General features: G+C 40.8%; 1 protein-coding gene across 1 annotated transcript in view; it reads right to left on the bottom strand.

Annotated features, from left to right (window-relative positions):
- LOC120529422 (MARVEL domain-containing protein 3-like) overlaps positions 1-17,676 on the bottom strand; it is a 72,558-nt gene extending 54,882 nt beyond the window's left edge. The window contains exons 1-2 of the mRNA XM_039753203.1: positions 17,443-17,676; positions 930-1,121 (exon numbers count right to left, since the gene is read on the bottom strand). Of these exons, the coding sequence (XP_039609137.1) occupies positions 930-1,084 (155 nt within the window). The 5' untranslated portion in view covers positions 1,085-1,121; positions 17,443-17,676. The remainder of the gene's footprint in view (positions 1-929; positions 1,122-17,442) is intronic.
- Between the last annotated feature and the right edge of the window lie 8,199 nt (positions 17,677-25,875).

Raw genomic sequence — 25,875 nt, 5'->3', positions numbered from 1 at the left:
AAATTTGATTAATATTGAATTCACAGACCAGTGTGACACAATGAATAAGAGTTTCACTTTTACAACTTGCTTATGAAATATATTTCATACGATACATATTTATAATTATTATTGTTACTATTATCTGTTACATTCCCTTACTTTTTGTTTTCATTATGTAGTTTTGATTTTTGATTTAGTTTTTGTTGTGCATCAGTCTGTGGGAAAGTATTTCTTGGGCTCTGCCAGAGAATTGCTGAAAGTTTAACTCAACTGTTAACGATCTCCAACCTAGGAGATGAAGGATGAAACTCCTAGTTAAACACCGACTATTATGTACCAAAACAATACTCTCAAAGTTACAAAAAAAATATTACCACCCATTGCCAGGAGCACCACAGTTGCTGAATTGCTATGCACTGGGGTTTACGAAATTCAGGCTTCTATAACCTTGCACCCTCCAAACTTCTACAAACTCGAGTAACATCTAAACAAGGTAATAGCCACAGTACCTTTGTTAATTTCTGCATTTCTCTCTGTCATCTTTATTATAGTGTCCTAATAGAGACTGATTATGGACTAAAATTATCATTTGAATCAGGATTGCTGTTTTTATTACTCTTTTGGTTATTTTGTTGCCATTTCGGCATTGTGGTGGCAACATAGGCAGAACAAGCGTTCAACAAGGCATTTTCCAGTATTCATTCTAATCTATCATACAAGTAACTCTCCCTGCTGCATACACTCATTATATTACATTATATTAGTGTTTATTCTTTTAAAATGTTGTGTTGGGCATATAATTTAGTGATCAATAAATTCAATATATAATTTAAACTATAATAGCAAAAGCAAATGATGAACAATATGCTTTAGAGTAGACACAGTTAACTACTGGAAAACAAAGGGAAATGAAGGTCAAGGGTAAAGGGTTCAAGATAGCCTCATACCTCTCACTAGCAGCAAACGACTGCCTGAATGATGAAGGATTTTCATTATAATGGTTTTGGGCGTCTCTGTAGCTCTGCTTGGTTTGCAGGGATTCATGGTTCTCAGAATGCCTTTCTGGATTTTGACAATTTTTCACATTCCTAGAATTAGACATTTTTTCCCCCAGTTATTCTTTTGGATTGTACTTCCTCCTAGAAATGAAATATAAACAATTAAACAGTTCCCTTTGACAGAAAATCTTAATGTTTACTTCTGCTGCCAGAGCTCCAGTAACAGGACCAAACATTAAAAGCAACCTTTGCCCCTTCATAAATATAACCAGCACATAAAAAGGATAAATTATTAACTGGAAAGCTGGTGATGTCCTTTACAAGAATAAAGTTCTTTAACTACTGGAGATATTTCCAAAGTTCTTATTGCATTTGACTTGACTAAACAAGGCTTTTAATACTTGCAATTCAATGCTGTTTCTGTGCCAGTCCCTTGACTATGTTAAGATTTATTTGTAGTTCTGCTTTTCTTTTGCTTTTGATGGACAATCAGAAGAACGGTGCAAGTGTGAGTAAGTTAGAATTTGCTCAATCCAAAAGTTTGTTTTAAAAGATTTTGTGAAAATTCAAAGCAAACAGTCTACACAAGAATAAAGAAAAAAAGTTGTTACACATGTAAAATAAAAGGGAATACAACTGGAAAAAATGTCTCTTCTCAAAATGTAGCTTTTCTGCACAATCAACAGAGCATGTTAATGTTCATGCTATATTACACTTAGCAAGTCTGGTCACTAACTGAGACTAATCTATAGTCAGAGAGACAAGAAATAGTTAGAATATACCAATTGAGTTCAACTTGTGGGGGTTACAAGAACCTCCCATAAACTATGCACTAATATACAATGGCTCTTACACAAGCTGTAATTATTTACCACTGCATGAATAAACATGGCACATTACAGGCTGTTGCTTGCTGCTAATTTTATTTCTTTTAAATTTTTTTTTATTTTTATTCTGTAACCTAAATATCTACACTACCACCAAAACACAGATGTATTTCACCTAGTGTTACTCTGAATAATGTTAGGAGAAGTCTTATATCCAAAGCTACCGGAGAGATGTGCAAATAATTTAAACCAAAGTGAGTGTGAGAAAGAGATTTTTAAAAATGTCTTTATTAAACAACCCACCGTTTAAAAAAAAACCTATTCCAGTTTGGTGCTGAGGTGTCATTTGCTGCACACGGATCCCAAACTAGGTGGTGTGGTGGGTGTAGCAGCACATGCTGCAAACCTTTATTAAAGAACAGTAACAATATTCTTCAATCCATAACTATTCTCCATTAACACATTAGCAACACACTTCCCCTAAACCTTACATGCATTTATAAGTAATTATGCATCAATGTTCATACAATAATATGCAAAATTCTTTTAGTCTGCTTTTAACTAAAACCTTGAACATCTGTAAAGAATCAGTATGGAAGGTGCAACATGCCTCTCTTCACCCAGTGCATTCCATCTTAAAAGGGGGTAAAATCAAGCAGAGCTCTATGCAGCTCTTTTAATATTGCGAATTGGAAATAGTGAGCACACCAAATCCTGTGCCACAAAATAGAAGAAACAAGGTTATTAATAATGAACACACCTGTGCAAAACGAGAGCTTGCACAGCAGCTACTTCCATTGCTGCAGTCTGCTGTGAACCTGATCCTATGGGATGCCTTAGGCATTCCCCATCTAACCTGGTATTCTACATACAATTGAAGTCTCTGGTTACATACACAATGTAATTTGCCACTACACTGAAACAGTTAATTATACAAAGTCACATAAAATTGACTCTGTCCAACCTATGTAGCACATACATATCCCCCACTAGGGGCGGAGTCCTACAGTCCCATGAGGGGAAAAGTGCTTTGCAGTGTCCAGAGTCCATATCCAAGGCACAACCTCTGCGAGAGGAACTAAAAGAAAATGTGTCCTATCTCACCCTGGAAGCGGCTCTGAAACACTGGAGTAACACATGGGGCACGGTCTCCATCGTGTCCCTTCCCAAAACATAAAAAATACCATCCTTTACAGTCAACAAAACAGGCAAGAAACTGGTTGAACTCCTTCTTTCCATTTTATTATGCCCCCATGCGTCCCTACAATTGGGTACGACATATGCAACTTGGGTGGGAAGACAAAAAACACATGGTACAAGCTAGCCCTTCTGATTGGCTGCCTCCAGCTCGTCAAGCATGTCATGTGAAGTTGACTGGCCACCCATTCTCTTATATGGCCTTCGGACAGTCTGGAACCCTCTATTGTGGCTTTGACCAAACTATATTCACATTTTCCTTTTTCATTTTTGCGTTTTGTAGGAGCATGCCCTACTTGACAACTGCTCATGTAGTCCGGGGTCCTTTCAGATTGCATTCCTTTTTACTTTTGTCCGAGTAACCACTTTCAAGACTCGTGGTGCAGGTAGGCTAGCATTTCAAACTACACAAGGTATATTTGTTGGAGCAATTAGTTACTGAACTCCCATCATTCTTCTCTGGGAATATTTCACACTGTACTCCTCTATGCTGTACTATAAAAGCATCACTCACTTACTTATATAGCCAAATCAACTTTACATGTCGTTTTAACACACCGATGCCAAAGTTAATGGCTCAGCACTTCAAATGGGAGTCTGGTCAGCACTTTCACCTCTTTCACAGCAGTCTATGTTGTCTAGAATTAAAAGTAGCAACTGCAACAGCTCCATCAAAGTCATAAGCTCTTCCCCTTCGATCGGCTCTTCGGGCTTTTCTGTGGGTTGTCAGTGAAGGCTTCGTACATTTCCATTAACAACCACCGAGTCGGACATGACAGCAACTTCCGACTGAGGCTTCACCAGTGGGGTCGGTGAGGAGAATGGTTCTGGGCTCTCGCGGACAGGACTGATCTGTCTTGGTGATATGAATTTGTTTCTGGAATCGGAACATTCCTCCTGTGCCATCTGATCACGCCTAGAAGAAATCAGAGAAAGAGACTCACCAGTCTTTTCTTCTCCAGGTTTGGCTGGGTGTTCATTAAATCCAGGCGACTCATTACCCCAATTGCCATCTTGCTCTTTCCAGCCTGCCCCAAGAAGATCCACTTGACTGTCCTCGAATAGGGCCCCAATATTTGTGTAGCTAGATTGGCAGAACCGTTCGTCATTATCATCTTGCCCAGGTGGGGGTGCAACCCAAGTGAACTGCCATATTTTCAGTGCTGACAAGGCAGGGGTCAGAAACTTAAACTAATTCCTCTACAAGCTTAATGCATCAGCAGCACATACCTCCAAACCCAACCTTCCGGTGTAAATGCTGCAGAGGTTGTCCTTAGTGTTTCCCAAACGCCGACAATCCCATCTCTGATCTGACCAGGCATCCGCTGGTCTTATTCCCACCCTGTCCTCATCCCACAAGGAAGGTCCATAGACAAACGAGATCATCCAATGTCTGGCGCCTTGGGAAGGGTTTCTATTCTTCTTCCTGGATTTCTTCCCCATTCTGACAACTAAAGCACCATGGAAAGAAAAAAAGGGGGGAAAAATGTGTAGGGGGTGTCCATCGCAAAAAAAAAAAATAAATAAAAATAAAATCAGAAAACAGGTTTTCTGCCATCCAGATGGCCAGAAAAATCCTGTTGACTGCGTCAATTGTGATGGAAATCAGGGCACCAGCAAGCCCTAAACCCCAACACAAACACAGTCCATGGCTCAAATAAAGGTTCTCTCATTTCCACAATACTTTCCCTCTCACCACTGCACTGCCCACCTCCAGTCAAGTGTTGCCTTCCTTCCTCACAGCTCCAACTCGCCTGGACATTGGAGCACTGCCCCTTATATTACGGACCCAGGAATACTTCCAGTGCCAGGTCTGCACCTCTGGGTCATACGGAAGTCCAACATAGCAGGGAGCACGTCTCGTATACAACATTGTTGCCATCTAGTGTCCTGAGGGAATAAAGAGTCCCCAGTGAGGACTTCTTCTGATGAGCCGTTTGTTCATCCTTTCACTCTGGCCATCTCTTCTGGGTCTGTCGCCTTTCTCTCTCCCGGCCAGGATGCTTGTCTGCCTGCTAGGAGTCTTCCGTCTGGATAAGGAGCCATCCCCTCCTCTGGTCGAGATGCCTGTCCAACCCATGTGACACTTACATACCACATGATCAACAGGATTGCCAAAATTTTTTATTTCACTATGTTACAAGGGTGAAAAATACATTCTGCTGCCTACATTCCCAAGAGGCAAGAAATAAAACATTTGTTTCAGTAATGAGCATATTACAATTAATCTTTAATTTGCAGATTGAAAGAAAAAATTAAATAATTATTTGACTACTTAGTTTCTTAATAACAATTTAAGGTCAGCATTATTTACACAAGAAATAAGGAATAAATAAAAATGTCACAATACATTTCATATCTGAAATGATATTGAGATCTTCCTTTGATTATCCTATCTTGCTTTAAAATTCAAAGGGATATCTTTGTAGAAGTGTAATAGAATATCTTAATCTTTGAAAGAAAGGTGAACAAATAAGCTTTCTATCGAGACACTGAGAATAGCATAAGATAGAAATAAGCAAAACATTTGCAAAAAAATAAATAACTCAAACATTTACTGGGCTAAATCTTGAAAAGTCTAGAAATAAATTGAGCAGTGAAAATAATTTTAACTAAATATTTACCAAAGGCAAAATTCAAATATACTGTGGACACAGTGTATGTGTTTTTCTGTGAAACACTTAAAGATCAATTAGGTTATAGACAGAAGGCCACTGTGGCTTTAGATTTTTAACATAATTGATTCAGTTCTTGCTGTTAATACAGTGCATCCGGAAAGTATTCACAGTGCATCACTTTTTCTACATTTTGTTATGTTACAGCCTTATTCCAAAATAGATTAAATTCATTTTTTTCCTCAGAATTCTACACACAACACCCCATAATGACAACGTGAAAAAGGTTCACTTGAGGTTTTTGCAAATTTATTAAACATAAAAAAACTGAGAAATCACATGTACATAAGTATTCACAGCCTTTGCCATGAAGTTCAAAATTGAGCTCAGGTGCATCCTGTTTCCCCTGATCATCCTTGAGATGTTTCTGCAGCTTAATTGGAGTCCACCTGTGGTAAATTCAGTTGATTGGACATGATTTGGAAAGGCACACACCTGTCTATATAAGGTCCCACAGTTGACAGTTCATGTCAGAGCACAAACCAAGCATGAAGTCAAAGGAATTGTCTGTAGACCTCCAAGACAGGATAGTCTCGAGGCACAAATCTGGGGAAGGTTACAGAAAAGTTTCTGCTGCTTTGAAGGTCCCAATGAGCACAATGGCCTCCATTATCCGTAAGTGGAAGAACTTCGAAACCACCAGAACTCTTCCTAGAACTGGCCGGCCATCTAAACTGAGCGATCAGGGGAGAAGGGCCTTAGTCAGGGAGGTGACCAAGAACCTGATGGTCACTCTGTCAGAGCTCTAGAGGTCCTCTGTGGAGAGAGGAGAACCTTCCAGAAGGACAACCATCTCTGCAGCAATCCACCAATCAGGCCTGTATGGTAGAGTGGCCAGACGGAAGCCTCTCCTTAGTAAAAGGCACATGGCAGCCCGCCTGGAGTTTGCCAAAAGGCACCTGAAGGACTCTCTGACCATGAGAAACAAAATTCTCTCATCTGATGAGACAAAGATTGAACTCTTTGGTGTTAATACCAGGCACTGCTCATCACCAGGCCAATACCATTCCTACAGTGAAGCATGGTGGTGGCAGCATTATGCTGTGGGGATGTTTTTCAGTGGCATGAACTGGGAGACTAGTCAGGATAAAGGGAAAGATGACTGCAGCAATGTACAGAGACATCCTGGATGAAAACCTGCTCCAGAGCACTCTTGACCTCAGACTGGGGCGACAGTTCATCTTTCAGCAGGACAACGCCCCTAAGCACACAGCCAAGATATCAAAAGAGTGGCTTCAGGACAACTCTGTGAATGTCCTTGAGTGGCCCAGCCAGAGCCCAGACTTTAATCTGATTGAACATCTCTGGAGAGATCTTAAAATGGCTGTGCACCAACGCTTCCCATCCAACCTGATAGACCTTGAGAGGTGCTGCAAAGAGGAATGGGCGAAAATGGCCAAGGATAGGTGTGCCAAGCTTGTGGCATCATATTCAAAAAGACTTGAGGCTGTAATTGCTACCAAAGGTGCATCGATAAAGTATTGAGCAAAGGCTGTGAATACTTAAGTACTTGTAATTTCTCAGTTTTTTTTTAAATAAATTTGCAAAAACCTCAAGTAAACTTTTTTCACGTTGTCATTATGAGGTATTGTGTGTAGAATTCTGAGGAGAAAAATGATTTTAATCCATTTTGGAATAAGGCTGTAACATAACAAAATGTGGAAAAGCATGTTTCATATATAATTCTACCGTGTCAGAAAGATCAAGAGATTTTGTGTTTTACTTTTAACTTTGTGGACTAGAATGAATCAGCAAATTTTTTCTGAATTAAAAAAACACATATTCCTCATAACAAGCACACTCACAAATGGCACCAAGTCATCTATTGGCAGATCTCATTTTTACCTAATTTCTTACTGTTTTCTGTTAACTCACAAATAAAAAAGTCAAGGACACAGAATCATGCCAAGGAAATTAACTAAAATGAAACAATTAAGGACACTAAAAAGTGCCAAAAATAAGTCTAAGTCTTTCTGGATATAATTAAAATTACATCTTGCTTGAAGAAGGGGCATAAGCTGCCTCAAAAGTTTGCATATTGCAATCTTTTTAGTTAGACAAGAAAAGGTGTCATTTCGCTTGACTTTTCCTTGGAAATAATTAAGAATGAAACCCCTCATTATTGTTCATACTAGAAATTGTACGCTGAGAGCAAAGGCAAGCCTTCGAATTACAGAATTTCAGAAAACTGCAGAGACTAACCTACGGGCTCGTTTATACTTCATGCTTAGCATGCATACGCACCCGCATCATGGCTGCCACACATTCCCAGCGTTCATTTGACATGTCCTCTAAGCAGGTCCTCAGAAATTAACACGACACGTGCACAAGTTGCAGTACCAGCAAACAGTTGGGAAGGGCGCAGTGTGATAAAAGTTGGAATGTGATGTCAGAGACTCTGTTTACTATCTACATGTGACAGAAAGCCTCTGTGCGGATCCTACGAGATCGGTGTGCGCGCTTCGATGTCTGATGAATGGTTCGATGTGGTGAAGCAAAATGCCGACATACAGATGCATTCGTGGTGCCTTTATATTCAAGTGTCGCAAATTCCCGATCATAATGACAGGATACATTTTAAAAGTCTCACATACCGTCTTCTGTGCCGTCATTTTTTTTTTCCTGGGGCTTCCTCCTGACCTGACAGCAATAGATCGACACATAGAACTCATTAAATGTATGATATTCCAACTCTCTGCACATTTAGAATCCTAAGATTTATACTTGATATCACTTTCATGATGAAATGCAATAAAGTATGTATGTTACATTTTACAGAGAAATCGTTAATTTCATTTAAATAATGAATACTGTTAATAATTACACACATGGGGGTGACACAGTGGCAGAGTGGTAGCACTGCTGTCTCGCAGGGAATCATATCGCTGGTATTCCCAGCTTGGATTTTACAGGTTTCCTGCTGGGTTTCCACACTGTACTCCAGGTTCCTTCCAAAAGATATGCAGATTTGGTGACACTAAAATGACGCTAGTGTATGCGAGTGCTTGTATTCACCTTGCGATGAGTTGATGCCCTGTCTAGGGATTGTTTCTGCCTCGTGCCCAATGCTAACTGGAATTTGGACATCCAAAGATTGAAGGATTTAATCATTAAACATCCTTTTCAGAGATATTGCGACAAGGTGTAATCGGAATTTAATGAGTGTTCCAGGCAATTCAAAACACAGTGAAGCTGAGCCTGTTCTCACCATGATAATATCTCATACTGCCACCTGGTGGATTCTCCCAGATATGCGTAAAGTACACACGTAATTATAAACAGTAAAACACTTGCATTGCATGAGCGTCCACTGCAGCATGCGTCACATGAAGTATAAACCCAGCCTAAGACCTTGAGAAGAGAAAAACTGTAGCCACTATGGACCATGGCTGCCTGCCTGCCTCCTTATTATGGAATAACTGGGAGGACAGGGTTATAAAGAATATCCTGAAAAACCGGATGCCCAATATACATATTTTTAAACAGCCTAATTAACAAAAGAATGCCAAAATAGACATGACAGACAAATTAGACATTTCTGCATTATACCCATTAATTAAAATTTATTGGGTTCAGTAAATAAACGAATGAATACATTTTTTTCTTCAGGGTGGCACCAGATGTGAAAATAAATAAATGCCACATTTCCAAAAAAAGTGAAAAAAACAGTAATCAAGAAGAATGCTGAAAGATTGGAACAACTGCATAACAAGACTGAATGGTATAAAAAACATGCATTAAGTGGATCTGATAATGTTATCAGAAAGATTGTAGCTATACATCAAATCTGACATAGTATTGTCAACACAAGACTCTGGAGAAGGAGAACAACAAAAGATCACACTGACAACACTCCTAGCATAATAAGGGAAAGGAAGAAAATCCATTTCATCTACTGCAGTGTCGCAGAAAACAGCAGCATAATCAAAGCAAACTGAAGGAAATGGATCACCTCAGTTAATCTGACCAACCTTGTAAAGAACCTATAGGACAGCCAAGAAAAAAATCTTGAAGAAGATAGTACATTGAAAGGAAAAGGAATCTGCTTTATCTAACGACTACACAGCCCAAACTTAAAAAGAAAGCTAAATTTAAAAAAGTAAGCTGTAATAAATAAAACGGAAGAAAAAAAAAAAAAACCTGTCTTAGACCTGGAAATAAAAATACTAAAATTGTTTCTAGGGATTATGAATTAAAAAGTGTTATGAACATTAACAAAGAGGCACATTTTTATGCTACTCAAAATACATTTTTCAGGGCTCAACAAATCCCATCAGTTAATTGCATGCACAAAGTATCGCCTCTCATTGGTAGTAAATGCTGCATCTTTAAAGGTGCTTTCATTACTTTATTTTGTCTTTATGCTTAATTTTCTATCTATTCGATTGCAAAAGTGTAAGGATTTTAAAGCATTGGTTGGTTTCCACAGAGCAAGATATAGTCTATTTCATCCAGCTTCTCACCATTTTCTGTAATCCATATTAAAGTGATCAACTTATTTTGATAAACAAAAAGATTTAGATTGATGCCACAGTGGTACTATTTTTGGTCTATCCACATGAAGGTTCTAGATAGAATCTTTATTCTGATGACAGGCTCTATAAATAACCATCCATCCATCCATCCTCTTCCGCTTATCCGAGGTCGGGTTGCGGGGGCAGCAGCTTAAGCAGAGAGGCCCAGACTTCCCTCTCCCGGCCACTTCTTCCAGCTCTTCCGGGAGAATCCCAAGGCGTTCCCAGGCCAGCCGGGAGACATAGTCCCTCCAGCGTGTCCTGGGTCTTCCCCGGGGCCTCCTCCCGGTCGGACGTGCCCGAACACCTCACCAGGGAGGCGCCCAGGAGGCATCCTGATCAGATGCCCGAGCCACCTCATCTGACTCCTCTCGATGCGGAGGAGCAGCGGCTCTACTCTGAGCCCCTCCCGGATGACTGAGCTTCTCACCCTATCTTTAAGGGAAAGCCCAGACACCCTGCGGAGGAAACTCATTTCAGCCTTGTATTCGCAATCTCGTTCTTTCGGTCACTACCCATAGCTCATGACCATAGGTGAGGGTAGGAGCGTAGATCGACTGGTAAATTGAGAGCTTTGCCTTACGGCTCAGCTCCTTTTCACCACGACAGACCGATGCAGAGCCCGCATCACTGCGGATGCCGCACCGATCTGCCTGTCGATCTCACGCTCCTTTCTTCCCTCACTCGTAAACAAGACCCGAGATACTTGAACTCCTCCACTTGGGGCAGGATCTCTTCCCCAACCCTGAGAGGGCACTCCACCCTTTTCCGGCCGAGGACCATGCTCGGATTTGGAGGTGCTGATTCTCATCCCAGCCGCTTCACACTCAGCTGCGAACCGATCCAGAGAGAGCTGAAGATCACGGCCTGATGAAGCAAACAGGACAACATCATCTGCAAAAAGCAGTGACCCAATCCTGAGTCCACCAAACCGGACCCCTTCAACACCCTGGCTGCGCCTAGAAATTCTGTCCATAAAAGTTATGAACAGAATGGTGACAAAGGGCAGCCCTGGCGGAGTCCAACTCTCACTGGAAGCGGGCTCGACTTACTGCCGGCAATGCGGACCAAGCTCTGACACGGTTGTACAGAGACCGAACAGCTCTTATCAGGGGTCCGGTACCCCATACTCCCGAGCACCCCACAGGATTCCCGAGGGACACGGTCGAATGCCTTTTCCAAGTCCACAAAACACATGTAGACCGTTCGGGCAAACTCCCATGCACCCTCCAGGACTCTGCTAAGGGTGAAGAGCTGGTCCACTGTTCGCGACCAGGGAAAACCACACTGTTCCTCCTGAATCCGAGGTTGACTATCCGACGGACCCTCCTCTCCAGAACCCCGAATAGACTTTTCCAGGGAGGCTGAGGAGTGTGATCCCTCTATAGTTGGAACACACCCTCCGGTCCCCCTTTTTAAAGAGGGGCACCACCACCCCGGTCTGCCAATCCAGAGGCACTGTCCCGATGTCCATGCGATGTTGCAGAGGCGTGTCAACCAAGACAGTCCTACAACATCCAGAGCCTTAAGGAACTCGGGCGTATCTCATCCACCCCGGGGCCCTGCCACCAAGGAGTTTTTTGACCACCTCGGTGACTTCAGTCCCAGAGATGGGAGAGCCCACCTCAGAGTCCCCAGGCTCTGCTTCCTCGTGGAAGGCATGTTAGTGGGATTGAGGAGGTCTTGAAGTACTCCTCCCACCGACCCACAACGTCGAAGTGAGGTCAGCAGCGCACCATCCCCACTATATACGGTGTTGACACTGCACTGCTTCCCCCTCCTGAGACGGCGGACGGTGGACCAGAATCTCCTCGAAGCCGTCCGAAAGTCGTTCTCCATGGCCTCTCCAAACTCCTCCCATGCCCGAGTTTTGCCTCAGCAACAACCGAAGCGCGTTCCGCTTGGCCTGCGGTACCTATCAGCTGCCTCCAGAGACCCACAGGACAAAAAGTCCTATAGGACTCCTTCTTCAGCTTGACGGCATCCCTCACGCGGTGTCCACCAACGGGTTGGGGATTGCCGCCACGACAGGCACCGACCACCTTGCGGCCACAGCTCCGGTCAGCCGCCTCAACAATAGAGGCACGGAACATGGCCCATTGGACTCAATGTCCCCACCTCCCTCGGGGCGTGGTTGAAGTTCTGCGGAGGTGGGAGTTGAAGCTACTTCTGACAGGGGACTCTGCCAGCCGTTCCCAGCAGACCCTCACAACACGTTTGGGCCTACCAGGTCTGACCGGCATCTTCCCCCACCATCGAAGCCAACTCACCACCAGGTGGTGATCAGTTGACAGCTCCGCCCCTCTCTTCACCCGAGTGTCCAAGACATACGGCCGCAAGTCCGACGACACGACCACAAAGTCGATCATCGACCTGAGGCCTAGGGTGTCCTGGTGCCAAGTGCACATATGAACACCCTTATGCTTGAACATGGTGTTCGTTATGGACAATCCGTGACGAGCACAGAAGTCCAATAACAAAACACCGCTCGGGTTCAGATCGGGGGGGCCATTCCTCCCAATCACGCCCTTCCAGGTCTCACTGTCATTGCCCACGTGAGCATTGAAGTCTCCCAGCAAAACGAGGGAATCCCAGAAGGTATGCCCTCTAGCAACCCTCCAGAGACTCCAAAAAGGGTGGATACTCCAAACTGCTGTTGCGCATACGCACAAACAACAGTCAGGACCCTTCCCCACCCGGCGGAGGGAGGCCACCCTCTCGTCCACCGGGGTAAACCCCAATGCACAGGCTCCGAGTCGGGGGGCAATAAGTATGCCCACACCTGCTCGGCGCCTCTCACCGGGGGCAACTCCAGAGTGGTAGAGAGTCCAGCCCCTCTCAAGGAGATTGGTTCCAGAGTCCAAGCTGTGCGTCGAGGCGCACAAGCTCAGGCTCCTTCCCCTTCAGAGAGGTGACATTCCACATCCCAAGAGCCAGTTTCTGTAGCCGAGGATCAGACCGCCAAGGTCCCCGCCTTCGGCCACCACCCAACTCACACTGCACCCAACCTCCTTGGCCCCTCCCATGGGTGGCGAGCCCATGGGGAGGAGGACCCACATTACCTCTTCGGGCTGTGCCCGGCCGAGCCCCATGGGTGTAGGCCCGGCCACCAGGCGCCGCCATCGAGCCCCACCTCCAGGCCTGGCTCCAGAGGGGGCCCGGTGACCAGCGTCGGGCAAGGGAAAGCGTCGTCCACAGTTTTTATTTTTCATTGGAGGTTTATTGAACCGCTCTTTGTCTCATCCCTCACCTAGGACCAGTTTGCCTTGGGTGGCCCTACCAGGGGCATAAAGCCCCGGACAACATAGCTCCTAGGATCATTGGGACACGCAAACCCCTCCACCACGATAAGGTGACGGTTCAAGGAGGAGATAAATAACCATGAGTATTGTAAAATGCCAATAGGATCATGATTTATTTAAAAATGACACTTTCAGCACAATACAAATGTGCCAAGTTCAGGTTTTCTTGATCAATCAGTACCCTACTAGTCGCTCTACAATACATTAATGAATTCTGGTTTGTCAACAACTTATAAACCTTTTAAAAGTTCAAAGGAAAAAAAAATCATATGAAAAGAACCCTTCATACCATGAAATGTTTTTTTTTTTTGGTCTAGCTATGGTTCTACAAGCACTGAAAAAAATGGCATGTCAAAATAAGATCAAAAATATTTACATTGGTTGTATGTAATAAAATTGTTTTAATCCAGAAATGATTTAATTATGCTTAACATATGCTGAAATAAAATACCATTTTTATGTAAAATGGAAGATATTTGTTCATGTTCTCTTAAATCTGACTCATGTAAATAAGGCATAATATTAACAATTTTTTACAACCATTTTTCAAAAAAATGCACATCAAGTTATTTATTTAGCTAAATCTATTTTGGGTTTCTAATATTTTATTACTTTTAAAGTACAGTATTTTCTTTTTTTTTTTTTTTTACAGTTTATATTTAAAGTGATTAAATTAAAAATAAACAGGTTTCATTTTACTAAATAGTAATGTTGTATAGCAGGCAAAGAAAAGGTAAAGATGCTTTTCTCTTGCAAGATGGGCAACAAATTTGCCAGTATATCAAAAAAAAAAAATCCCACTATCATAAATCAGCTTCCACAACCACCTCAAAGTATTCGGGGGAAAAAAATGAGTTTACTAAACGTGTTTAGCAGTGTGGGCAACAAAAGTTGTATCATTCACATACATAAAACTTGTTTAAGCTAATTCAACTGTGTATATTGAAAATGGACATACCATGCCTTTAGCATTAAACAAATTTTTGTATGTGAGGCAAGACAACAATCACCAAAGCTGATTAAGCTTCTGTTAAAAGAACAGAATTTAATGGTTTTGTTTCAAAGTAATTTAATTGTGTTACTGTGACATGCAAGACAATTATGTCAACATAACTAGACAAAGCTATGTCATATTAACAAAAATTATTATGTTTAGTTAAATTAACTTAAAATTAGATGAATAAAGTGAACAACAATTTTGAACCTTTTTACCTGACCAGTAATTTTTAGGGGTATACAGTGAATCCATGTACTTTAATATTCTTATCAAGTCTGGTAAAATTTCAGTATACAGTGAAATATGCTCATTTGGTACCTTATTTAATTTCAGTTACAAAAATGCAGATTTTTGATAACACAGAGGGAAACTTGTGGCCCCGATGACCTCATAAAATTTCTCATTGCAATCAATAACGTTTATCAAATCTAATTCTAAAAAACACCTAAAGTACTTAATATTAACTACACTTCTTTCAAATTTTATCATTATTTTCAGGAATATAAATTTATTTAAACAGTTGAACCATTTCCAGTATACTGGTAAAAAACAAAGCCGTAATATTTCAAAATAACAATAGTACATTTAAATCATCCACCACTTTGAGAACTGGACTGCCTGAATCCCTAATATAACTTCTGGTATTAGACTTCAGAGATACTGTTTTGTTAACAGCAACATAGTTAATGCTATTCCTGACAAAATCCCTTCCACCAGTGAATAGTTGAGAATAAAATGAATAATATACAAACAAAACAAAATCACAATAACTACCATTTCCAAGAGGTTAAAGGTGAAGTACATTAATACAGTAAGCCTTAGTTTCTTAGTATATTTGAGTTTCAGCTCACAATAATAATGGCAACTTTGAGCAACTCTTTCAAATTATAAACACATTATTGAAAGCGGGCGGCATGGTGGCGCAGTGGTAGCGCTGCTGCCTCGCAGTTAGGGGACCCGGGTTCGCTTCCCGGGTCCTCCCTGCGTGGAGTTTGCATGTTCTCCCCGTGTCTGCGTGGGTTTCCTCCGGGTGCTCGGTTTCCTCCCACAATCCAAAGACATGCAGGTTAGGTGGATTGGCGATTCTAAATTGGCCCTAGTGTGTGCTTGGTGTGTTTGTGTGTGTCCTGTGGTGGGGTGGCACCCTGCCCAGGATTGGTTCCTGCCTTGTGCCCTGTGTTGGCTGGGATTGGCTCCAGCAGACCCCCGCGACCCTGTATTCGGATTCAGCAGGTTAGAAAATGGATGGATGGATTATTGAAAGCAGCCTCAACTCACTCATTTTTGCTGAAACCAAATCCTAACCACACAAGACCACAGCCTATCCCAGCAGCAATGGGCACAAGGCAGGACATAGCACCAGCCCATAGTAAGGAAAATTCACACACACACTTACAGGTACCTGTGGGATATAAAACAATAGCCAGAGTACCAGAAGATTTCACCCCCACAACATCTAATGCACGGGTGGATGTGTAAACTTCACCTAGATGACATCTAGGTGCAGGACTCAAAATTCAGGATGCATTATATGTAAGGTGGCAGCATTATCTACTGTACTGTACTACTTGATGTGATAAACTGCTTCTTAAGTAATTTTATCACTTTCTGTAAAGGCAAAAAACAGCCAATCCAAATAAAGTGGAGGGCAAATAAATGTAAAACATATTTATAAATCTATCAGTAATTTTGTGGCACTCAAAATATTACTTAATTTAAATTAACATATATTTTTGATGTACCCTATCCAGGGATAAAACTTTGATGCTGTCTGTATAGGATCTGCCTCAGTGCAAGACTAAAATAAATAGCGATGAAAGGTTTTATCCTTTCAGTTTTTCTTTTGATTTGCTTTTATTCCCATATTACATGAAGACCCTGAAAAGTCTAGTCACATTCTAAAGACACATAATGGCTTAACTGGAGGCTCTAATCCATATTTGTTATAGTTTGACATACGGTCTGGAATTTGTTACTCCTTGTTCCATCTCATCAGGTTCCTCTGCTGAAAGTAGTAAGTTTTTAAAAAGCAGAAAACATCCTGCATTGAATATTTTCCCCATACATTCTACTTATAATTTTACACCGATTAGAATACCCCCTCCTACCATCCTCCAAAAATGAACGTCTTATCTTGTAATTTATTAATTTTACATTTTTTTTTTTAAATGTCATCCATTATTGAGCCCGATTTTTTTTTTTTATTAAAAAATGCATTTCGTATATATTTGCTCTCGACGGCACATTGGTAACTGATGCTGCTTCACGGTTCCAAGGTAAGAAGGCTTAAAATGCCGTTGCTAGCCGTTTGCTTGTTCTCTCAGTACGTTTTTCTCCAGATATGTTAGTTTTCCTTGTACATATAAAACATGTGCAGGACTGTATGACTGGGACACCTAAAACTGTTTCGTACAATAAATCAAACCGCAGTATTAATTTGGTGACTGAGCAATAAATGCAGTGTGTGTTTATTATTGGCTAAGGAAAACAAAGCTGAATATGAAAAACACACTGTCTCTGTAAACATTTCTGCCATACCTCCTTCACAAATCGCTGGCATGATTTTCCATCTATTCGGTGTGGTTCTATGTCTTTCCTTTTCTTTTCTTTCACAATGCCTTTACTTCGTTTGCAAGGCAACCAAAATACGAAGTATGAAAACTTAGTTAACCAAATCTGCCATTTCTTAAAGCTCGTTACTTATCTGAGCCCAGCCTCCCGCTAGTTGTTCCGCATAGAAATGTACTTAGAATGATGAACCTTATTTACTTTAAAAAAAGTACGAAAGAAAGGCACAAGTAAATTAAAACTCGCTTTGGAGTGTATATGACACATCTTCGAGAACAGAAAATAAATACTACATACAATTAAGTAAGTCTAATGAAAATAAAAATCGTAGTTCTTTCGGCAGCAAGTAAACTTTTTTTTACTTGGCTGGCTCCCAGCTCACCTGTTGCACTCTTCGTCGCTTCGAAAACCGAGCTGCACACCTGCCTTTGTGGTGAAAATCACGATGGCGCACACGAAACCAGTTCACACTTCCAGAAAAAAAGTTATAAACAAAGCGAAACCAAAAAATTAGAAAACAAAGAAGCAGTCACTTATTGTTATTGTTTGACCATACTGACAACACCCATCAAAACTGTAAAGCCGTTTAAAAGGACGAGTTCTCACTTACAATGGGGCGGGGCCAAATCGACCAGTTTCGCGGGACAGCCCCGCCCCCAGCAGGTAAATGAAGAATCGAGAAACTGGAGAAACCGGATTGCTCGCTGCTTCTCGGTAGGTTTTTTTCCCCCGTTTGTGTCATTAGAATGAAATGTATCCGGAAAAAAATAAAATCGGGAGTGGTCTCCCCTAGACTTTCTCATATACTCCAGATATGGGGATGAATATTTGATGAGTAAACCACAAGACAACGATTATATTTTATATTATGTACATTAAAAAACTATCAATAACACATCAAATTAATATATTGAGCAATTATTATAAAAGTTGAATAAAATGGACTCTGCAGCTCCAAGAAAATAAAAAGGTGCCACTTCTGGTTAGCGGAAATAGCTCAAAAGTTGTTAGAAATCTACGTTTTGTACCTACCGGTAATACTTGTATGCAAATTTTGGTTGACCTAAGTGAAAGCGTACTGAAATTATCGTGTTTACATACACACACGCGCACAGATAGACATAATTCCAAAAAATAGTATTTTCTGACTCAGGGAGATCTAAAACGTCGATATTTATCAAAATCTCGAATTCGAATTTTTGGACGACTACAAATACTTTCCATATACAGTACTTCGTATACGGGAAAGTAAAAAGCATGAAGAGTCTTAGACTTATTTGTTATTACGGGGGTATGTTTTACTGTTTGTTTTATTAAATATTTTTTTATATACTCTGTTAATCTCCGGAGGGAATTCGTCTTTTTGAATGACCTCTGGAGGATAGAACGCAGGGTTTGCCATCGTGCAGCACCACTGGAACAACTTTCAAGTTTAGGGTTTTGCGCTAGGGCCCTGTGGAGTAGGATCCCTGTTGGCAGTAGCGGGATTTGAACTGGCAACCTTCCAGACACCAGAGCAGGCCCATTTATAATACAAATGACTTAAATTCTTAAGGTATCGCATTTACAAGTATAATTTGCGGTAAAACAATACTAAACAATACTTAATTGCTTTAAACACCACATTCACAAATGCCATTTCACATAGTTAACTGATGTTGTGCTTATTCAAAATTAACGTTTGTTTTTTTTTTCAGATTTTAAAATAATGTTTGGGACGCTTTACCATTACTCAGTTGCTTTAGGGTGTTTGAAATGATAATTAACATATATGTTGGCTTTACAAATCTAATGCAACTGACATGATGTTATTGGAGGTCATAATATCTACATTTCAGTCTATGCAATTGGTTGACCTAGAATTGCCAATTACATTTTTCCAAATCAGGGTATTTTAACATTTTCTATTGGGTAAATGAGGTGCTTGGGCAAAAGGGAGTTTTGGGGTAATGTGCAGTTTTGTTTTTTTTTGACAAAAATTTAATTAATATGAATGTAGATATTTTGCATTAAGGTACCACTCTTTGTCCAGTTACTGCAAAGAGTTTTGAAGTTCAACATTCATTTGTACAGACTATGGGAAGAATAAAGACTGTACATTTGTGTAAAGGATGTGAGAAAAATGTTGGGCTAGTTTGACTTCAATAATCTGGCAAACCTACTGCATAAGAAGAGCTTGCTTTTCTTCTCATTGTGGAGACTGGAGACCATGTAATATGTTATGCCAGATTATACTTGGTGGGTAGGCAGCTGTCAGATTTATCCAATTAATTTGAATGTGGAAATATTTTTAAAAGCAACTCTGCTAGCATAGCTTCAGTGGGCCAGTAGAAGGCCACTAGCACCAAAATAGTGGTCCACCAGTGGCTACCGCTGATGGTCCACTGGAATTTGGCACATTAGCTTTCTGGTGGCCTGCTAGTGGAAACAGTGGGAAGCTGGTGTGTTGGTTCTCGGGTGGCAGGATGGCATTTGCTGACAGAAATTTGCCCTTTAGCTGCAATGTGAGCATTTTATTTTATATTAAAATATTGTTGGCAGCCCATTAAATGACCACCATTCATGTAGAATTTAACTGGACTACAACACACTTAGTAAAATTCTTTACATTTTTATTAGAGCCAACCAGCGCAGATTGTACAATATACAAAGATGGCTTTCATGCAACACAAATAGTCTTACTATACAAAAAAAAAAAAAAAGAAAAAAAAAGTATTGTGAACTATGAAAACAATGTCAATGTATGGACTACCTATACTGTAGATATTTAGCACCATCCAAAATTGGTTAAAATAACCTATTATAAAGTAGGTAAATATATGCACACATACATACATTACATAAATGTAATATACAAAAATATCAATTGTACAGCTTTATGCATATTTATGTTTAGTTTGTTTGATATTAGTGTTTTTGTGAACTCCTCTTTCATCTTTTGCATCACCATCATGGTTTTCCTGAAGTAAACTGTAATGTAAAATTCAAAATTATACAAGCACAAGTACATTGATACTCTGTGTTTTGTACACAATACCCACTGTCAAGTATATTCTGATCAAGCAAGTTCTGCTGGGATCCCCCAGAGTCCAGACCTACTGCAGCTTGTCAGAGCCGCATTACAAAACCTAGCAATTAATAGGACAAACCTTGATTGACAATTATATTAAGATGAAACTAAAGTTTACCAGATGCATACATCAATGTATTTTCATAGTGATGACACCCTTAATTTTAGCTACATCATTCATAATCTACTTGCCTGGTGTTAGTGTTCACACTAGTGTTCTGGCCCTGAATAAGAAATTATGAAAGCATCAAGTTAACAGTGGTTTTGTGATATTATACATTTTCAAGAATTACTGACAGCACATGAAAGACTTATATCTTGGTGCTTACAAGTATCAGTGTAGAATTTACGCTCCAGGTGAATCCCCATTCTTGGTGATGAGGTCTATAAAACAAGACTTAAACCTGAACAAAATGCATACTACAGTATAACAATATTGCGAGGGCAAATGTTTACTTTGCTGCATTATCTGTCGTGTTCATTACATACTGATATGTAGTTGGTTGGAAAACATTAAACATCACATGTTTACCATTTAGCAAACAGTTATAACAGGCATTTTATTTTTATTAAACCTTGAAGGTCATGGGGATGTTTTCAGGATGTCATAGTCTTCATCACTTAATGAAAATGCTGCATTGCACTTCTAATTTGACTTCAGAGACATGCATTCACACAGCTAGTATAGTGTCTGCAGTCTACACCTTTATCCCAAGTAATCAGTGCCGCTGCTAATGGAGCTCCTTTTATGCTAGCTTCTGCAATTAGCACAGAGCCACCATTCCTGCCACATTTTACCAGGTGTAGCACAAGTCCGGCATTTAAAAAAAAATGCTCATGCCCTTCATAAACTTTTATTACAAACAACAAGTAACTAAAATACAATGCAACTCGTCAAGGCTTCTATGAATATGGAACTTCATAACATGCATTAAAAGCCCCCAAACCAAAAAATAACTCTAGTTAAATGATGAACCAAAGAAAACAATACATAAACAAACAGTGAGGCAATAACACAAAGCAAGTCAATCTAATAAATACATTGTGAAAAGAGTAAAGAGAAAATACAAGAAGCCCCATTGTATCATAAAAAGAAACAGTTAAGGCACAGATTTCGCTTCCTTACTTCAGACTTTGGTTCACCATTCCTCTCTTCACATACCTGCCTTGAGTCTTGGACCAATTTATACAGGTGGGTGAATTAGTCTCTTAAAGAGACACTCACCTTATTCACAAACCTATACCTGTACCTATACTATTTAGGCCATCCATCTTTATTAATCCTATACAGGATACACATAAGGTTTACAAGTTTTGCCTATGTATTTTTAGGATTGATTGTTATTTACAGAAAGTACTCTTGTGTGCACCGTTGCATGTTCTTCATCTTTGTTCTTCGTTTAAAAATGTTGCTGCTGACTTTTAGCAATCGGACCTTATCAATGCATTGTTAACAAATAGCAGCCCTCGCCTCTGGGACTGGTCATTTGAAAATTGGCACCAACAAACAGAACAGCCTATGAATTAAAGCTTTTATGATACGAACCATCTGAAATATTTGATTCAATGCAAGCATAAAGAGGCATTTCTAGGCTCTGAAAACTTTAGAGCACATCCCAGGATATCTGGGGCATTTCTGAAACTATTGTTATGGAGTCCAGGTAGGGTTACCCACCATCTGTAAAAATATGAATAATTGAAACATGTCCATTAAAACATTTTACTGTCCATAAAAAAATTGTATTGCGTGAAAACTTCATGGACGAAATCAACCCACCACTTCTGCTCGTTGCCAGAGTGAAAACTCCACAGGAGGCTCTCCCAATTGCTTGGTCGCCACCGTTTCCCAGTTTGTACACGTTAATGTCTGTCTGCTGAGTAGAGTGAGTGTAAAACTGTTCTTTTAAGAGTCACTAAAAATTTTAGCTTATCAGTAAAAAAGGCAGAGTTCTAGAAGTGTCCCCAAAGGATGAATAAATTTGCCTGTAAGATCCAGGCAACTGAATTGTAATGATTTGAATATTGATATGTATTAAAATGTAATATTTTTTAAATTGTGGTTAATCTTTGGTTCATCAAAAATGTTTATTTCACTAAATATTTTCAGTGGCCCATTTTTGTTGAGCATTTTTGATTGACCCTAACCCTACCTGCTATTAAGCCTAAACAATTTGATTTGTTCACATCGATTTTAAACAAAAATATTAACACACCCTGTAATGAGAACACAAATAGGCCTAAATTTCATAGTTATTAGGTTTGTATTCAAAACAATTTACCAAAATGCGGCCCAATTATGTCTAAATATTTTTCGGTGCATATTCAAATTAGGCCAAAATGGCTAACCTTAATGCATATGTCTGCTTGTCTGGGAGGAAAAAGGCAGCATATGATCAATTAGTATTTTGTCTGTTGATCTTGCAATTGATAAATGCTGCCAGTGGACCATCCTCCGTACCACCATTTATAATAGTGATCAGCTAGTCAGAAGAGGACAAATAGTAACCTGCTGCGTGGTTACCACAACCAATCTAGCAGTTATGAGCCACTTTGTGTTTTGGATTGAGTTAATTGAGAAGAAATCGTCATCTGACATAAAGGTGTATAATCAACATATATGCATTTTATTCAGCTGACACTCAGTAATTTGATTTAACAAAACTTTGATCACTTTTGAATAAGTCAAATAACTTTGTTATCCTAATTTATTCCACTATTATTCTTTCTTCTTCTTTCAGCTGCTCCTGTTAGGGGATGCCACAGTGGATCATCTTCTTCCATATCTTTTTGTCCTCGGCATCTTGTTCTGTTACATCCATCACCTGCACGTCCTCTCTCACCATATCCATAAACCTTCTCTTAGGCCTTCCTCATTTTCTCTTGCCTGGCAGCTCTATCCTTAGCATCCTTCTCCCAATATACTCAGCATCTCTCCTTTGCACATGTCCAAACCAATGTAATCTCGCCTCTCTGACTTTGTCTCCCAACCGTCCAACTTGAGCTGACCCTCTAATGTACTCATTTCTAATCCTGTCCATCCTTGTCACACCCAATGCAAATCTTAGCACCTTTAACTCTGCCATCTCCAGCTCTGTCTCCGGCTTTCTGGTCAGTGCCACCGTCTCCAACCCATATAACACAGCTGGTCTCACTATCGTTTTGTAGACCTTCCCTTTGACTCTTGCTGATATCTGTCTGTCACAAATTACTCCTGCCAGTCTTCTCCACCCATTTCACCCTGCCTACACACTCATTTTCACCTCTCTTCCACAATCCCCATTACTCTGTTCTGTTGATCCCAAGTATTTAAACTCATCCACCTTCGCCGACTCTACTCCTTGAATTCTCACCATTTCACTGACCTCCCCCTCATTTACACACATGCATTCTGTCTTGTTCCTACTGACCTTCATTCCTCTCCTCTCTAAAGCATATCTCCACCTCTCCAGGGTCTCCTCAACCTGCTCCCTACTATCGCTACAGATCACAACGTCATCAGCAAACATCACAGTCCATGGGGACTCCTGTTTAATCTCGTCTGTCAACCTGTCCATCACCATTGCAAATAAGAAAAGGCTCAGAGCTGATCTCTGATGTAATCCCACCTCTACCTTGAATGCATCCATCAGTCCTACCACAGACTTCACCACTGTCACACTTCTCTCGTACATATCCTGTACCATTCTTACATACTTCTCTGCCACTCCTGACTTTCTCATACAATACCGCAACTTCTTTCGAGGCAGCCTGTCATATGCTTTCTCCAGGTTCACAAAGACGCAATGCAACATCTTCTGGCCTTCTCTATACTTCTCTATCAACACACTCGGAGGAAATGCATCTGTGGTGCTCTTTCTTGGCATAAAACCATACTGCTGCTCACTAATCATCACCTCCCTTCTTAATCTAACTTCCACTACTCTTTCCCATAACTTCATGCCGTGGCTCATCAATTTTGTCCCCCTGTAGTTACTACAGTCCTGCATATCCCCCTTATTCTTAAATATCGTCACCATTACACTTCTTCTGCACTCCTCAGGCATCCTCTCACTTTCCAAGATTCCATTAAACAATCTGGTTAAAAACTGCACTGCCATTTCCCCTAAACACCTCCATGCTTCCACAGGTATGTTATCTGGACCAACGGCTTTTCCATTCTTCATCCTCTTCATAACTGTCCTTACTTCCTCCTTGCTAATCCGTTGCACTTCCTGATTCACTATCTCCACATCATCCATCCTCTTCTCTCTCTCATTCTCACCATTCATAAGCCACTCAAAGTACTCTTTCCATCTGCTCAACACACTCTCCTCGCTTGTTGAGTACCTCCTCGCTTGTTGAGTACATTTCCATCTTTATCCTTTATTACCCTAACCTGCTGCACATCTTTCCCAGCATGGTCCCTCTGTCTAGCCAATCGGTACAGGTCCTTTTCTCCCTCCTTAGTGTCCAACTTCTCATACAACTCACCATACTCTTTTTCTTTAGCCTTCACCATCTCTCTCTTCATCTTGCACCTTATCTTCTTGTACTCTTGTCTACTTTCTGCATCTCTCTGACTATCCCACTTCTTTTTTGCCATCCTCTTCCTCTGTATACTCTCCTGTACTTCCCCATTCCACCACCAAGTTTCCTTTTCCTCCTTCATCTGTCCAGATGTCACACCAAGCATCTTGCTGTCACCCTTACTACATCTGCTGTAGTTTCCCAACTGTCTAGTAATTCTTCACTACCACCCAGTGCCTGCCTCACCTTCTTCCTCCTTGCAATCTTCCTTTTTCAACTTCCACCATTTGACCCTTGGCTCTGCCCTCACTCTCTTCCTCTTCTTGATCTCCAACGTCATCCTACAGTAAACCATCCTATACTGCTTAACTACACTTTCCCCTGTCACTACTTTGCAGTCTTCAATCTCCTTCAGATTGACTCTTCTGCATAGGATGTAATCTACCTGTGTGCATCTTCCTCCTCTCTTGTACATCACCCTATGTTTCTCCCACTTCTTAAAATACATATTCACCCAGCCATGTCCATCCTATTGGCAAAATCCACTATCCTCTGACCTTCTTCATTCCCCTCCTTGCCACCATACCTACCCATCACCTCCTCATCTGTTCCCTTCAACAAACATGCCTATTGAAATCTGCTCCAATCACTACTTTCTGTCCCTTGGGTACACTGTTCATCACTTCATCCAACTCACTCCAAAAATCTTCTTTCTCATCCATTGCACACCCAACTTGCGGGGCTTATGCACTAACAACATTCATCATCACACCTCCATTTTCCAGCTTCATAATCATTACTCTGTCTGACACTCTTTTCACCTCCAGAATACTTTTGACATTCTGTTCCTTCAGAATAACCCCTACTCCATTTCTCCTCCTATCCACACCATGATAGAACAATTTGAATCCACCTCCGATCCGCCTGGCCTTACTCCCCTTCCATTTAGCCTTTTGCACGCACAATATATCAACCTTCCTTCTCTCCATAATATCAGCTAACTATCTCCCCTTACCAGTCATACTGCCAACATTCAAAGTTCCTACTCTCAGTTCCACTCTCTTTACCTTCCTCCTCATCTCCTGCCTCCGGACATGTCTCCCCCTCTTCTTCTCCTTCTTCTTCTTTGGCCAACAGTAGCCCAATTTCCACCAGCACCCTGCTGACTAACAATTTGGTGGCGATCATTGTTAACCCGGAGCGCGACCGATTCGGTATAGAAATTTGTATTGTTGTCTG

Source organism: Polypterus senegalus, chromosome 5, assembly GCF_016835505.1.
Source record: "Polypterus senegalus isolate Bchr_013 chromosome 5, ASM1683550v1, whole genome shotgun sequence".
Lineage (NCBI taxonomy): Eukaryota > Metazoa > Chordata > Cladistia > Polypteriformes > Polypteridae > Polypterus > Polypterus senegalus.
The sequence above is the reverse complement of the archived record's forward strand: the minus strand, read 5'-3'. Positions and strand labels throughout refer to the sequence as shown.